General features: G+C 37.2%; 2 protein-coding genes and 1 pseudogene across 2 annotated transcripts; all 3 read left to right on the top strand.

Annotated features, from left to right (window-relative positions):
- The first annotated feature begins 1438 nt into the window (after nucleotides 1-1438).
- Nucleotides 1439-2008, top strand: LOC103010469 (interferon alpha-1-like). The gene has a single exon (XM_007176818.2). It carries the CDS (start codon nucleotides 1439-1441, stop codon nucleotides 2006-2008), a length of 570 nt encoding a protein of 189 aa, XP_007176880.2.
- A 3987-nt stretch (nucleotides 2009-5995) lies between these two features.
- Nucleotides 5996-8610, top strand: LOC103013053 (interferon omega-2-like; annotated as a pseudogene).
- A 5115-nt stretch (nucleotides 8611-13725) lies between these two features.
- LOC103010766 (interferon alpha-1-like) lies at nucleotides 13726-14295 on the top strand. The gene has a single exon (XM_007176819.3). It carries the CDS (start codon nucleotides 13726-13728, stop codon nucleotides 14293-14295), a length of 570 nt encoding a protein of 189 aa, XP_007176881.2.
- Nucleotides 14296-16733: the final 2438 nt, after the last annotated feature.

Raw genomic sequence — 16733 nt, 5'->3', positions numbered from 1 at the left:
ATGTTTTATTTGAGTAATATTTTTAAGTTCATTTATTTATTTATTTTTGGCTGTGTTGGGTCTTCGTTGCTGTGCACAGGCTTTCTCTAGTTGCGGTGAGCAGGGGCTACTTTTTGTTGTGGTGTGTGGGCTTCTCATTGCGGTGGCTTCTCTTGTTGTGCAGCACGGGCTCTAGGCGTGTGGACTTCAGTAGTTGTGGCACATGGGCTCAGTAGTTGTGGCTCACAGGCTCTAGAGCGCAGGCTCAGTAGTTGTGGCGCATGGGCTTAGTTGTTCTGCGGCATGTGGGATCTTCCCGGACCAGGGATCGAACTCGTGTCCCCTGCACTGGCAGGTGGATTCTTTTTTTTTTTTCTTAAGTTGTCTTTTATCTAAATCTGTCTTTTAAAAAAAAATAAATTTATTTATTTGTTTATTTATATTTGGCTGCATTGGGTCTTTGTTGCTGCGCGTGGGCTTTCTCTAGTTGCGGCGAGCGGGGGCTACTCTTTGTTGCGGTGCCCGGGTTTCTCATTGCAGTGGTTTCTCTTGTTGCAGAGCACAGGTTCTAGGCGCACGGGGTTCAGTAGTTGTGGCTTGCGGGCTCCAGAGCACAGACTCTGTAGTTGTGGCACACGGGCTTAGTTGCTCCATGGCATGTGGGATCTTCCGAGACCAGGGCTCGAACCCGTGTCCCTGCATTGGCAGGCAGATTCCTAACCACTGCGCCACCAGGGAAGTCCCTGAGTAATTTTTAATGGCATAAGAAAATGTTTATAATATAAAGCTTAATTTAGAAAATCAGTAACCTTCTTCAAATATATCTTTTGACTAAAAAAAACATTACTCTGCAAACTTAGTTATAAAGTTAAATTAGTTGTCAATAACTTCTTTTTCTTTTTGGCCACACTGCGTAGCATGTGGGATCTTAGTTCCCGACCAGGGATCAAACCCATGCCCCCTGCAGTGGAAGCGTGGATTCTTAACCACTGGACCACCAGGGAAGTCCCTAGTTCTCAATAGCTTTTAAATACAATTTTTAGGGCAAATTTTTTTCATTCTTAACCCTCCATTGAATAAAAACAGTAAAATTTTCACTTTCTTTTTTATGTATACAGATATTCATGGAGTATATAAATAGATACCCAGTACATATGTGTTTTCAAACTTTCATGGGGGGGCAATTAGGAAAAAACTATCTAAAAAGGCTCTGTGGGCAGGGGAAGAGGAGGCAATAATGGAAAAAATAATGGCTGAGAAACGTTGCCCTAACCCATTTGGAGAGTGCAAAATGAAAAGCAAAAACAGAAGTAGAAAGTAAGAAGAAACATTCAGAAAATGGAAATGAATATGTCCCTATTTAAGACCCAGGCCTGAAGGAAGGTCTTCAGAGAACCTAGAGAGAAGGGTTCACAGAGTTCCCACCTCAGCCAGGCCAGCAGCATCTACAAGGTCCCCGATGGCCCCAACCTTGTCCTTCCTCCTGGCCCTGCTGCTGCTCAGCTGCAACTCCACCTGCTCTCTGGGCTGCGACCTGCCTCAGACCCACAGCCTGGCTAGCAGGAGGAACCTGATGCTCCTGCAACAAATGAGGAGAATCTCCCCCTTCTCCTGCCTGAAGGACAGAAATGACTTTGGATTCCCCCAGGAGGCGTTTGGTGGCAACCAGTTCCAGAAGGCTCAAGCCATCGCTGTCGTCCATGAGACGACCCAGCAGACCTTCCGGCTCTTCAGCACGGAGGGCTCGGCTGCCGCTTGGGATGAGACCCTCCTGGACAAGTTCTGCACTGCACTTTCTCAGCAGCTCACTGACCTGCAAGCCTGTCTGATGCAGGAGGCGGGGCTGGAAGGGACTCCCCTGCTGAAGGAGGACTCCATCCTGGCTGTGAGGAAATACTTCCACAGAATCACTGTCTATCTGCAAGAGAAGAAGTACAGCCCTTGTGCCTGGGAGATTGTCAGAGCAGAAGTCATGAGATCCTTCTCTTCATCAACAAACTTGCAAGAAAGACTCACGAGGAAGGAATGACACACACCTGCTTCAACACGGAAATGATTCTCACTGCCTAACAAGACCACACTTCCACCTGTGCTGCCATGTCAAAGACTCTCATTTCTGCTCTCATCATGCCCTGAATTGAATTAATTTGTCAAATGTCTTCAGGAATATTAAGCAACATGGTGTTCTACTCTACAGGCACTAGTTCCTCAAAGATGCCCATGCTGATCTATTTATCTATTTATTTATTTAACTATTTACAAATATTAAAATTATTTTTGTTCATATATTATGTGCACATTTACACTGTAGTTTCAGAGAAAAAATACATTCTTTGTATTTAGTCAACTTATTATTTTCTTTGTTCATTAAATTCTTTTTGCTATAGAAAACTTCTTGTATGTTTATTATTTAAAAAAAATTACATCTTGGTGTATACACACACACACACACAATGAATACTACTCAGCCATAAAAAAGAATGAAATAATGTCATTTGCAGCAACACGGATGGACCTAGAGACTATCATACTAAGTGAAGTAAGTCAGAGAAAGACAAATACATATCACTTATATGCGGAATTTAAAATATGATACAAATGAACTTATTTACAAAACAGAAACAGAGTCACAGACATAAAAAACAAACTCATGGTTACCACAGGGGAAAGGGGAGAAGGGATAAATTAGGAGTTTGGGATTAGCAGGTATAAACTACTATATATAAAATAGATAAACAACAAGGTCCTACTGTATAGCATAGGGAAGTATATTCAGTACCTTTTAATAAACCACAATGGAAAAGAATATGAAAAAGAATATATATATGTATAACTGAATCACCTTGCTGTACACCAGAAATTAATAAAACATTGTAAATCAACTATCCTTCAATAAACAAGCAAACAAAAAAAGAAAGTTAAAACGTTTAGCTTTCCTGAAAAGAAGAAAAAAAACACCACATCTGATTGTAACCTGATTAAAGAATGCATAGTACAGTTCACTACCCATTACTATGTTATTCAAGTTATAAGTAAAAAGAGACTTCCTCTAAGCCAGGTTTTATGCTGCTCTCAGGACACAGAGGTGAATGTAACAAATTCAACTGTACTTTCTTGTATTGTTGATTTCTGTAGAGAAACCAGACTAAAAACAATACTCATAATTAATATTAGTTATATAAATGTTATACTGAGAAGAAGTAGAAAAAAATGAATTTCTCAGCAGTAGCTGGAGCAAGGTATGTCAGGAAATAATAACAAAAGCAGTCAATATCCTCTACATTTGAGAGGCCAACATCCAAGTGCAAATGTCCTTTGGAAAATGGATTTTTGAGCCTGCAATTTACAAGCAATTCCATGAACTGAAAGCCAAGGAACAGAAGTAGTTATGTGTGAAGAGTGAATAGAATGAGAAAAGGACTTAAAATTGACTCATAGAACCTTCAACTAGTAAAAGGAGGAAAGAGCCACCAGAGAGACAGAGGTAGAATGGCCATAAGTTAATAGGATAAAAGGGAACGGTGATAAGAGCCTATTTAAAAGACTAAAACTGCTTTCAGAATTGCATCATTCCAAACGTGGATTGAAACTGCTCAGTACATCGGGAAAATAGATGTCATTGGAGATCTTAATGAGAGCTGGTTTGGAGAATTAATCACCAGAAACCACACTGGAGGAAGGGTGAATAAGAGAAGAGAAGTTAGTGACAATATATATATCATCTGGGAGATCTGCCTTCTGAAATGCAGGAGAGAAATAAAGTGGGAACTAGAAACAATTGTGGATTTTTTTTCTGCATAGTTTTCTCTTTTTAAAGTATATTAATCTCTGGATAGATTTCATGGGTTTGATATATTGGCAAATCATATTAATATGTCTAATATTTTATTTATTTTAAATGATGACATTTAATTACTTACAATGATAATTATCATTCTTTTGATTAATAGGATGTCAAATGTCAGTGAGCTGCTCTGTGGATTGAAACCATCCACTACTTGGGGAAACAGATGAGAGGTGATTTGATGGAATTAATCAGCATAAACCATACTGGAGTAGGTGGAAGGGTCACAAGAGAAGAACTCCCATTGTAATTGTTTCACCCTGGGAGTCACTTTACTTCTCTTACTCTCATCATAGTTATATTTACATTTGTTTTCCTTTTGCCTCAGTGCATCCAAGTGCAATGACAGCTTTCTAAGAAAGTTGAATGGAGAAGGAAACCAATGAAGTATTGAACATTATGGAAAATAATGGTACAGGCCCTTTATGTTTCCATTTTACCTCCTTATTTTGGGACTAACCTCAAGACAAAATAGAAAGTAATTCAGAAGAGCAAGACAACCGCTGCCCAGAAAAATACTAAATTAAAATGAACATATAAAAATTTAAAGACTCTGAAACTAGTAAGGCAAAGATGGCTAGTTTTCTCTAGCATCATGTACTTGCCTCACTGCCCTGCATTTTCACTGTGAGACAAAAAAAATGATGAGTAAAGAAGTTCAGCAGAAATGTAGTCACTGAATAATCTAGGGACAGTAATTAAATACTTCAATATAAGCTTCTAACGGTAAATCATCATTGAATTCCTGTGGCCAGCTCAGAAACTTAAGAACATAATGAGTATTCAAGAGTTTAATGAATTAAATTCAATACAGAAATCAACATTTAGCAAAGTAAAATTCATTTAAGGTAAAGGTGAATAAAAAAAAAAGGATGACTTACCCAAACCCATGCTCCTTGCACACACACACACACACACACACACACACACAGAGTGCATAATGTTTGGCTTGTGTCATCTGGAAGCTATGGAAATATTTGACACCTGAGTACCCAATGAAAAGAAGAGGGATTTTTCACAGAAACGCTGTTGGGTCTAGGGCAGTTGATTGTTTTGGGGACAAAAGCAATTACCCTCCAGTAAAGTTTTGCTAAAAGTTGAAAGTGTGATGAGCTGACTCAATGGCAGCTCATTTAAAGAGTGAGTTAGTGAGAGTCAATTGGACAATGTGTGGCTTGTGTGCACACTGAGCCAGAAGGTGAGATTAAACATGTGCTAATGGGTGAGGGGAGGTGGTACCATGAAGGATAAACATGTTGTGGGGCTTGGAATTAGAACTGAAATGCCCACGTGCAGCTAAAAAAATGAAGAAACCAGCCATGGATATGGAGAACAACCTGAAGAGTCATTAATAGGAACATGTTAAAAGAGTGGAAAATGCCAGTTGCATTTCTGGTCTTGAGGCCCTAGTGAAGCACTGCCACCTGGTCATACTTTCTGTACACAAAATCTGAGTGTATTATTCATTAATAATTTTGTCTTGAGTAATTAATATGGACCCTAGATAATGATAAAATTGTGAACAAGACATAGACCTTTCTCCTAAGGGAGTTACTTGTCAAACAGGTCTAGTAAATCCTTTCTTTTGCTTTTGGCCGCACTACAGGGCATGTGGGATCTTAGTTCCACGACCAGGCATCAAACCCAGGCCCTTGGCAGTTGAGAGTGCAGAGTCCTAACCACTGGACCACCAGGGAATTCCCAAGTAAGTCCTTTCTTAAGAGGATAAATCCAGAGGACTGAGGCAGCTTGGCTGACAAAGGAAATAAAGAGGGCAAAACCAGAGCCCAGGATCAGAGGTAAAATTTTGTTCTTAGCAAGAAGAACTGTTTGCATACTTTTGATTTTAACCAAGAGACTTTTCTCATTTGAAAGCTTTCAATTCATTTACATTCAAACATCTGAAGATTTTCGGCAAATTAAACAGATATGGTGAAAACAATAATCTAAATGATTGATGTCTTCTAATCTATTCCAATCTATTTAGAGCATACATAAAGGAAAGAAAAAAAAAAGAATAAACATCCAGAAACATCCAGAAAATGAAACATTACAATATTATATTTAAGAGACATTTATAGAAAGGACTTCAGAGAAACTAGGGGCCAGGATTCACAGAGACACACACCTCATCCAGGCTATCAGCATCCCCAAGATCCTCAATGCCCACCCTGTCTGATGGCCCACTTGGTGGTTAGCTGTAGCAGCATATGTTCCCTGGGCTGTAACCTGTCTCAGAGGCATGGATTGGTTCACAGGAAGACCTGATGCTTCTGAGACAAATGAGGAGGATCTCTCTAATCTCCTGAGTGAAGGACATCTCTGGGAGACAGTGGATGGCAGTCAGTTCCAGAAGGCCCAGGCCATCTCTGTCCTCCACGAGATGCTCCAGCAGATCTTCCACCTCTTCCACACAGAGCGCTCCTCTGCTGCCTGGGACACCTCCCTCCTGGACAAACTCCGCACTGGACTCCATCAGCAGCTGGAGGACCTGGACGCCTGCTTGGTGCAGGTGATGGGAGAGGAAGAATCTGCCCTGGGAGTGACAGGCCCTACACTGGCCGTGAAGAGGTACTTCCAGGGAATCCATTTCTACCTGAAAAAGAAAAAAGACAGTGATCTTGCCTGGGAAATTGTCAGAGTGGAAATTATGTGCTCATTCTCTTCATATTCAAATTTTCAAGGAAGATTAAGAAGTAAGGTAAGGGACCTGGAGATGATACTCTTTAATATACTAAGTCACATTCCCATGTGTTCAGTCATTTTACAGAATCTTATTTCTCCTTTAGTCTTAGAATGCGTTGGGTTAAATTGCTCAAAATTGTGTTAAAATGTTGTTCTTAAATGATTATCTCTAAGGGCATCATTCCTCGAGAGATACCTACAATGATGCTATGTATGTATTAATGTATTGGGGGAAATTCTGGTTTCCTACTCAACATGTAACCAGCTTGGAAGTCATCATTCCCCACCTCATATCAACAACAACAAAAATGCAGGACAAACTGAAAAACAACAACTCTTCTTAGATCCATCAGAGAACTGAGGTCACAGTGCAAGCTGCTGCCCTTAGAACTGTGGAGAGAGGAGGATGCAGAGATCATGGCTTACTTGGAGCAGAACTGCAGGACAGGAACCAGAGCTGAAACTAGTACTGGTAGGAACACTTAAACTGTAATTGAAGAATTACTGGAGCATCCACATGGATGAGCTTGAGATTTAAAAACTGACTGCGGGATGCCCAATTTTTGAGGGCCCTACACGTTTGTGAGTCTTACCTTCAGGACCTCACCAGGTGCTCACTGTGAAGGTCAAAGAAGAACCTCCTGGTGCTTCCAGAGGAGGTAGGAAAAAGGAGATCATTTTGAAGCACTCTCAGTGTTCTGTTCCCCTTAACAAAGGCCTGTCCTCAAGGAAAACTATTTTACCAGAGACTAACCCACCTCGGGGAAGGGAAATACCCAACTTCAACCCCCTACAACTTTTTCTATCTCATAGGGGCAGGAAATAGGGTGGTAAAAAAATCTGAGAAGCACCTGTGAAGATCACAGCCCAGGAGCACAGACTCATTAAAACACTGAGACATAATCGTAGGATTATATAAAACTTCACCCTTCCCCATACGTATCATCACATCAACTGGGTCCTGTACTATAGGGGATTAAGACTGAAAAGAACTGCAAATATCAGACTTTATTTAAGAACAAATCTCTAGGGAAATCCAAAGACAAAAGGGGAGAAAAAAGCATGGACAAAAGAAGAAATTTTAGTCTCTGACATCTACAGCTAGAGCAAACAGTAAACATAGGGCATGTCCTAGCAAGATAAATGCAAAACCTCATTCTAAAGGTCAATTTACCTCAGTTCCTTTTACCCAGTACATCATGTTCAGCTTTCAACAAAAACTTTCAAGGCACACTAAAAGGCAAAAGACACAGTTTGAGGAGACAAAGCAAGCATCAGAAGTAGACTCAGATATGGCAGAGATTTTGGAATTATCCTACCAGGAATTTAAAATAACTACCATTAATATGCTGAGGGCTCCAATGTATTCATATACTCGTTCATTTATTCATTCATCTACTTTATCTATGTCATACTATGTATCGTAGTTAAAATAGGTTTGTTCACATAATACCATGTTTACCTTTATAATATATTAAAATACAACAAAAATATACTCTTTTTTGTGAAATTGTTTTCTTGTTTGATTTATGAAATTCTTTCCCTGATGACTTCTTGGAATTGTTTATTTTTGAAAAAAAAGGCATAAATTTGCAACCCATATTGAAGAATGGATGATGAATTCAAATTACTCATTCATTTTTTCCAGTTACTTATATTTAGAACTGCATATTTCTATGCCACATTATGTGGTTATTCTGGGGATACAGAGGAAAATAAAGCAATTGCAAAAATTCATTCTCTTGGAACTTTCAATTTTGAAGAGAAGGAGAAATAAAACATTAATCATGCTTAATGAATTTCAATTTTCTATCATCCTACAGTGAGAGGTAAAAGACAAGGGATTCTTTCACCAGAAGCTTGAATGAGGGATATCAAGAAGGAGGAAAAAGTAGATGTATTCTATAAGTGCCTGAGAAGTATCTAAAGTCAGACATCCCATTGGTAGATGAATCTGTTGATCTGGAATCTCCAAAAATGTACATTGTTGTTATTAATTTGCAATTGTTTGTTGCAAATTTGCAAATCAGGGCATGATAATTGATGCGTTTACTGATGAGTGTAGAATGAGAAGACGACCTAAAGCTTATGAAGATGTTTAACTTTTAAGGCTAAAAGACAAGGAGAGGCTGCAAAGACCACAAAGATGGAGTAGCCAGTGCAGTCAGGAGACAATCAGGGAAGAATGATCTTCAGAAAGTATTGAAGAAGAAAACAAAGGGTTTAAAGATTGAGCAGTACATTTAGGGAAGGGTAGGGCTAAACTATCCAGTGGATCTGGAAACACAGATGTCTTTGGTGATTTTTGTAAGATCTGGTTTGGTAGAAAAGTAGGCCAGAAACCAGACTGGTGTAGACTGAAGGATGAATAATGGTAGTGTGGTAAATTTTTTCCTCTTTTTACCTAGATCAGTCTTGCTAGAGTTCTATAAAATTATTAAACTTTTAAAACAAATTCTTGGTTTCTTTTATTTTCTTCATAGATTTTCTATTTCCTTGATTTTTGCTATTCTCCTTATTGTTTCCTTCTATTTATTTTATGTCTAACTGTTCTTGTGACTGTTCCTTTCTTAATTTCCTGTCTTCTCTTGGATTAATTGACCTTTCTCATATGATTCTATTTTCTGTTTTATCTCCATTATTGGCTTAATAACTATTCCTTTCTGTTTCAATTTTAGTTTTCTCTATACTGTTTACCATGTATTATTTCAAGTTATCAAACTCTACCTTTTGTGGAGCTTTCCATATATTGTAAGAATCTTTAGTATGCTTCATTTGTTACCCTTCTCTCCTAGGCTACTCTGCCATACCTATTACTGCTACATGTGTTTTGAACTGCTGGATACATTTTTATTATTTTTGCAGTAAACTGTCTAACACTTTTTCTTATTTTGTGTAGCTCAAAGTTTCCATCTGGTATCATTTTCTCCTTTGAAGAATGTCCTTTAACAATTCTTATAGGACAGGTCTGATCATGATGAACTCTCTCAGCTTCTGTTTCCCTGAAAAAGTCTTTATTTTAGCCTCAGTTGGAAGGATATATTTTCTGGATTTAAAATTCCGGGTTGTTTTTTTTTTCCCCTTCTGCCGTTAAATATGCCTTTTAATTGACATCTACCTTGCATAATTTCTGATAAGCTATCCAAAAGTATTCTTATTTATCTTTCTTTGCAATGTAATGCGCTTTTGATACGTAACTGCTTTAAAGTTTTTTTCTTTATTACTTGTTGTCAGCAATTTTATAATGTGCTTTGCTGTGGCTGTGTGTGTGTGTGTGTGTGTGTGTGCTGCTGGGGATTCACTGAGCTTCTTGTATCCATACATTTGTTGTTTTAATCTAATTCAAAAGATTATCTGCCATTATTTCTTCCAATATTTTGGTTGACTCTTCTCATTCTTTTCCTTCTGGCATTCCAAACATCTGAAGCTCTTATCTCATTCCATGCTTCCTTTTGGACAGATTCTACTGTTGTGTCTTTAAGGTTACTGATCTTTACATCTGTACTTGAATTTTCATTTCAGTTATTATGTTTTTCATTTCTAAAAGTTCATATTGGTTTTTATTTGTATCTTCCATTTCTTTACTTCTCTATACTTCCAGGAAGAGAGTCAAGATAATTGTTGACAAGATAGCTCAAGGAGATATTTTTCTTGTCTCAGCATCACAGCCAGTTTTCTAGATGTTGATGGTAGTAGGACATGTTCAAGCCTTCTTATACATCATGAATGGAACTTGAACTGTCCTAATTCCCTTTAACAAATCTAATTTTATGTAAATTCTGTATTCCATCAGGATTTTATTTTCATCTATCGTATAGCATAAGAGTTTACACTGATTTCTGCTTAGATTGCCAGGTAATCATTCTGGAATCATTTTACTGAAAGTTAATTCCACCATTTGAACATCAGATACATCCTTTATCCTAAATCTAATTGTTACTAACAATATAAGAGTCTTAGAATTTATGTGTTTTAGTAATCTGGCTACCTAATTTTTCCCTTTGTTACATTGCTTTTTCTGTTATTATAAAACACATCTTCTTTTTGGTAGAGATTGATAGCCAAGACTTCTACTCTATTGCTTCCTTTCTTTCTGATTAAATTAAGATTTGATTTATATGTAGGGCAATGACTTCAGGAAACTCACAAGCTCTTAAGGGATTAATAAGTAGTCAATTTGCAATGAATATAATAGTCAGAGACACTTTCTTCATAGGATGAAAAAATTAAACTGAAAATTTCTCTACCTCAATATCCAAAGTAAAGAGCAAAATTAGGTGAAAGCCAGGAAAAAACACAATAACATCCATCAACAAAATACAGAGAGCAAGAAAGTGTGTAATTTTGGCATGAAAATGTATGAGAATTTCAAGATATAAAATGTAAGTAATTATTTATGATGTGATAATAGGATTATGCATCACACCTAGATTCTGTTAGGAATTGAGATGTTTGGTTTTGAGGAATTCATTTAACTTCTCTGACCATCAGTTTTCCCAAATGTAAAGTAGGGTGGAAATATTCCTAGAGTTGTTTTGAGTATTAAACAAACAAGAACATTTAAAAGCATTTAGCAGAGTATCTTGCACGGAGTGAGAGCTTAACAGATGGTGGCTATTATGTTTTCATATAGATCTACATGAGAGTAGTGAAATCTCCTACCCCTCTCTCTGTAACTGACTGCAAAACACTGACACTCTAAACAACATATTTAGGAAGTATCCTGAAGAAATTAGACACACTTAATATGAGGGATAAGTCTGAAGTATATGCAATCAGAAATTGGTGGCCTATAAGTATCTGGTACAGAGATCAGTCTCCAAAGGAAAGTTGAAAAAATTATATATATTTGAATAATATATAGTATATAATGTATGATGGTATGTATTATTGTATAGAACATATTAAAAATATATATGATATTTGCTGATTCTGATACCTGGCACACTTCCCCTTTCCTCCCTACTTTCCTGGACCCCATTCTTTCACTCCCATATCATAATCGTTTCCTTCTTCCCAGTGAAGAAATGCCCAGTGTGCTCTCCTCACTCACTTTGCATTAACCTGTAATGCCCATTCATACAGCTGTTTCCTATTCCCTTGTGGTTTCTTGCTGTCAATTTTACTTGAGTATAAAACCACCAATTGAAAGCAAAAGTTGTGTGAAGTTCTAGGTTTCTTGGAAACTCCTATATGAGAGGACTTTTTCTTTTTTTTTTTCTCCTGGTGAATATTTTTGGAAATGAGTGAATGTCCCTGTTACAATGATGTAACAGTAGCTGTAGCGAAAAGGAAATAGAAAGCAGGATCCATTTCATTCTGTGGGCTATTAAAATATTTATGAAGGAAGAGTGCCCCTTATTGGCCAGGATGGACAATGACAGCAGCCAATCTGAAGACCTGGCTTCTGTTCTATGCCAAAGTCTAGTCCTCTAGCAGGAGATTTTTCTTCAGAGCTAAAAACGCTTTTTCTTGGAAAGAACTGTCTCCAATAGTCTAAGAAGCCTGCTTCGTTAGCCTTTAAATATATACATTTTTGATGATGGATCTTTTTAAAAAAATTTTTATTGTAGTATAGTTGATTTACAATGTTGCGTTAGTTTCTGCTGTACAGAAAAGTGAATCAGTTATACATATACATATATCCACTCTTTTTTAGAATCTTTTCCCATATAGGTCATTATAGAGTATTGAGTAGAGTTCCCTGTGCTGTACAGTAGGTTCTTATTAGTTATCTATTTTATATATGGTAGCGTGTATATGTCAATCCCACTCTCCCAATTTATCCCTACCCCACCTTCCCCTTGGTAACCGTAAGTTTGTTTTCTACATCTGTGACTCTATTTCTGTTCTGTAAATAGGTTCATTTGTATCATTTTTAAAGATTCCACATATAAGCAGTAAATATTTTTTTAAATATACTTTTTTAAAAAAAGAGTGGTTAGGTTCACAGCCAGGTTGAGCAGAAGGTAGAGAGATTTCCCATATATTCCCTGCTCCTATATATGCATAGTCACCCCATCATCAACATTCCTCACCAGATGGAACATTTGTTAACACTGCTTCCAAGAGTGTGAAAATTAGTTCTTGGGGGTGTGAACACATCTTAGACATTACAATGGTTTGGGGAGCTCCAAAGTTCAACCTTGTCTAACAAAAACCTTATTTAGTATTTCTTTTCTCTCATTGTCTTGTGAGATACACAAAATGTATGCAAGATCAGGGCTACAAACCTATAGCTAACAGATGGCTGTGACTGGAGGCTTTCTCTCCATCCTTTCCTGCATCTTAGTCATACTGTGAGAGGTGGGCTGTGCATACTTCTTGCTGCCATTGGCTGTCTTGTGGACGTTGTTTACGTTTAATCCTCATCACTGCTGAGTGTGATGTGGGCCTTGGGAATGAAATACAAATAGTTTCTATTCCATGATTTAATTCTATTAAAGTTATTCAACACATCAATCATTATGTCTAGTGCTAAACAGATAAAAAATGTTGACAATATCTTGATGAACATCTAGCAGCTGGTGAAATTAATTATTTTCTCATATGAGTTAAAATTAAAAGTTAAATACCAAAATAAATTTAAAAATAATTTAATTTTCAATTGCTCTTAGCAGTTTTAAATAATTTAAAATATTTCATAACATTAAAATTACTATGTATTTTTAGAAACTGTTAACTTGCATATGTAATTTTCTATATTACAATTTATATAATTAAACAAACTTGTAAGTCACTCCGCAAATTTAGTTATAAAGTTGTACCAATAGTTTTAAAATTTAACTTGTAGCTTAACATTTTTATTTAGTCATTCTTAATCCTGCATTGAATAAAAAGAGTAAACTTTGCACTTTCTTTTCCTATGTACAGAATAGAGATATCCATGGAGTACATAACTACATACACAGGATATACATGTTATCAAAATTTCATGGGGGGGGCAATTAGGAAATAATATCTAAAAAGGCTCTGTGGGTAGGGGAGGAGTCAATAATGGAAAAAAATGGTTGAGAAACACTGCTCTAACCCATTTGGAGAGTGCAAAATGAAAACTAAAAACAGAAGTAGAAAGTAAGAAGAAACATTCAGAAAATGGAAATGAATATGTCCCTATTTAAGACCCAGGCCTGAAGGAAGGTCTTCAGAGAACCTAGAGAGCAGGGTTCACAGAGTCACCCACCTCAGCCAGGCCAGCAGCATCTACAAGGTCCCCGATGGCCCCAACCTTGTCCTTCCTCCTGGCCCTGCTGCTGCTCAGCTGCAACTCCACCTGCTCTCTGGGCTGCGACCTGCCTCAGACCCACAGCCTGGCTAACACGAGGGCCCTGATGCTCCTGCAACAAATGAGGAGAATCTCCCCCTTCTCCTGCCTGAAGGACAGAAATGACTTTGGATTCCCCCAGGAGGCGTTTGGAGGCAACCAGTTCCAGAAGGCTCAAGCCATCGCTGTCGTCCATGAGACGATCCAGCAGACCTTCCAGCTCTTCAGCACGGAGGGCTCGGCTGCCGCTTGGGATGAGACCCTCCTGGACAAGTTCTGCACTGCACTTTTTCAGCAGCTCACTGACCTGCAAGCCTGTCTGATGCAGGAGGCGGGGCTGGAAGGGACTCCCCTGCTGAAGGAGGACTCCATCCTGGCTGTGAGGAAATACTTCCACAGAATCACTGTCTATCTGCAAGAGAAGAAATACAGCCCTTGTGCCTGGGAGATTGTCAGAGCAGAAGTCATGAGATCCTTCTCTTCATCAACAAACTTGCAAGAAAGACTCAGGAGAAAGGAATGACACACACCTGCTTCAACACGGAAATGATTCTCACTGCCTAACAAGACCACACTTCCACCTGTGCTGCCATGTCAAAGACTCTCATTTCTGCTCTCATCACGCCCTAAATTGAATTAATTTGTCAAGTGTTTTCAGTAATATTAAGCAACATGATGTTCTACTCTACAGGCACTAGTCCCTCACAGATGCCCATGCTGATCTATTTATTTATCTACTTAAATATTTATTTATCTATTTTAATATTTATTTAACTATTTATAAGATTTAAAGTATTTTTATTTTTATAATATTTTGAGTACCTTTACCTTGTGTAATATAATATGTTCTTTATAATTAGTTTATTTTGTCTTGTTTATTAAATTTTTATTATAGAAAACTTCTTGTATTTGTTTATTCTTTAAAAAGAAACACCAAGCCTGATTGTGCAACTTGATTAAAGAAATGGATGTCACAATTCATTTACCCATCACATTATATTCAAATTAAAAGTAACAACTGACTTTCTGTAAGCCAGGTTGGATGTTGCCCTCAGGATATAAAAGTGAACACAACAAATATAGCTCTTGCTCTCTGGTTTCTTTGATTTTTGAAGGGAAAGAAATCTAAAAATAATAACCATACTTAATGCTATAATGAGAAGACGGAAAAACAAATGAATTCTCTCACCAGAAGCAAGAGTGGAGAATGTTAGGAAATAAAAATAAAAGCAGTAGATATCCTCTCTAGTTGACTGGAAGACATTTAAGTGCAAATGTCATTTGTAAGTTGGATATGTGAGTTTATAATTTAAAAGGAATGCTGTAGCTGGAGGTACCTTATCTGGCAAATGAAAGCCGGAAACGGAGGTAGTTGTGTGGGGAGATAGTGAAGAGTGAGAAAAAGACTGAAAATTGATTCTGAGGATCTTTCACCTTTAAAGGGAGGGGAGAGAAGAGCCACAAAGGAAACAGAGGTGGAATGGCCATACATTACAAGGACAATAACAGAGAACAGTGATAAGAGTGTATTTAAGAAAATAAAGTGCTTAGAAGAAATCAGTGGATTCATGGAAGATGTGGATTGAAACTACACAGTACACCAGGAATACAGATGGCATTGGCAACCTTAATGAGATTTGGCTTGGTGGAGTGAATAAGCGGAAACCACAATGGAGTAGGCAGAAGCGTAAATCAGAGAAGTTAGTGACTCTGAGGTGGAGAAGGAAATAGTGTGGGATCTGGTAAATAATGTCGGTTAGTTTTTCTGTGCATAGTTTTCCTTTTTACGTAGTATATCTTTTTTCTAAATGATTTTATGTAATCGAGGTACTGGCAAATCATATTAATGTGTTTAATATTGTATTTATTTTAAATCATGACTTAATTACTTACAATGATAATTTATCTAAGTTAATACTACTCTGTATATCAGTAAGCTGCTCATCATTTAAAAAAATTCATTAGGCAGGAATAGTTAACTAATTCAATCCCTCATCAAAAAATCTAATTACTACTGATAATGTAATGTTTCCTGGAATTATTGGCTTTATTAGTTACATTACTTAACTTTCATCATTGTGACACTGGTTACTACAGCAACTTTACACATATTTCATTTTATATTACAGCTAGATATGAAAAGAATTCTTTTATATTACTACTTGGTAATTTTTCCTAATTTTATGAATATCACAATCTTCTGTGGATTCCAAAATAACAAAAATTATACTGAACATAAAGACTGACAGACTTCCTTCAAAAAGGGAAGTGGGAAACTGGATCAGGCAACCTCTTTCTCAATACTTAATGTAAAGGAAAAAAAATAGTCAAAACCGTCTGAAAATATAACATGAACCATGGAAATCCATAGAGCAAGAGAGTGCTGCGTATAATTCAGGAGTAAAAACAGATTTAACAATGATACCAGAAATCCAGAATACAAAGCTCAAAAAATCACCCGTAACTCACAATGAAAAATTTTTCATTGAAATTCCATTCTGCTTGTACATGTTTTGTCGCGAAACTCACATAATCTAAGCCTCAGTTTTTCCATAAATAAAATGGGTTCAAAATATTTATAGATTTTTTAATGAATACTAAATGAACTCATGCGTCTTAAAGCATTTAGCATCATATATTAGAATAAGGAATTAAAATATACTAGGTATTTTCCTGTTTTCCTTCAGACAGTTGTATATGAGAATATTATATGTCTCTTTCCATAAAATTCTCAGGAACTGTGACCTACTTTTCAGTAACTGACCTCCAAAGGAGGCAGCCTAAAAAAAACAGAATTCTGTCATGAATTTTACAGAAGGATGAAAAATTGTCATTTCGTTCCTCATTTCAAAGAAGTGTCTTGTTTACATTCAGAGATGAAATGGTGGCTTGTATTGATATCTGAGAGACGGGAATAAATATTTAGATAAAGGGCAGAAGAACATGCTATCTATTTAATGC

Source organism: Balaenoptera acutorostrata, chromosome 6 (genome assembly GCF_949987535.1).
Source record: "Balaenoptera acutorostrata chromosome 6, mBalAcu1.1, whole genome shotgun sequence".
NCBI lineage: Eukaryota > Metazoa > Chordata > Mammalia > Artiodactyla > Balaenopteridae > Balaenoptera > Balaenoptera acutorostrata.
Note: the sequence above shows the minus strand (reverse complement) of the source record. Positions and strands in the feature narration are given on the sequence as shown.

Excerpts from the sequence above, each read along its gene's own strand:
- LOC103010469 (XM_007176818.2), top strand. The coding sequence starts at position 1,439 with ATGGCCCCAACCTTGTCCTTCCTCCTGGCCCTGCTGCTGCTCAGCTGC.
- LOC103010766 (XM_007176819.3), top strand. The coding sequence starts at position 13,726 with ATGGCCCCAACCTTGTCCTTCCTCCTGGCCCTGCTGCTGCTCAGCTGC.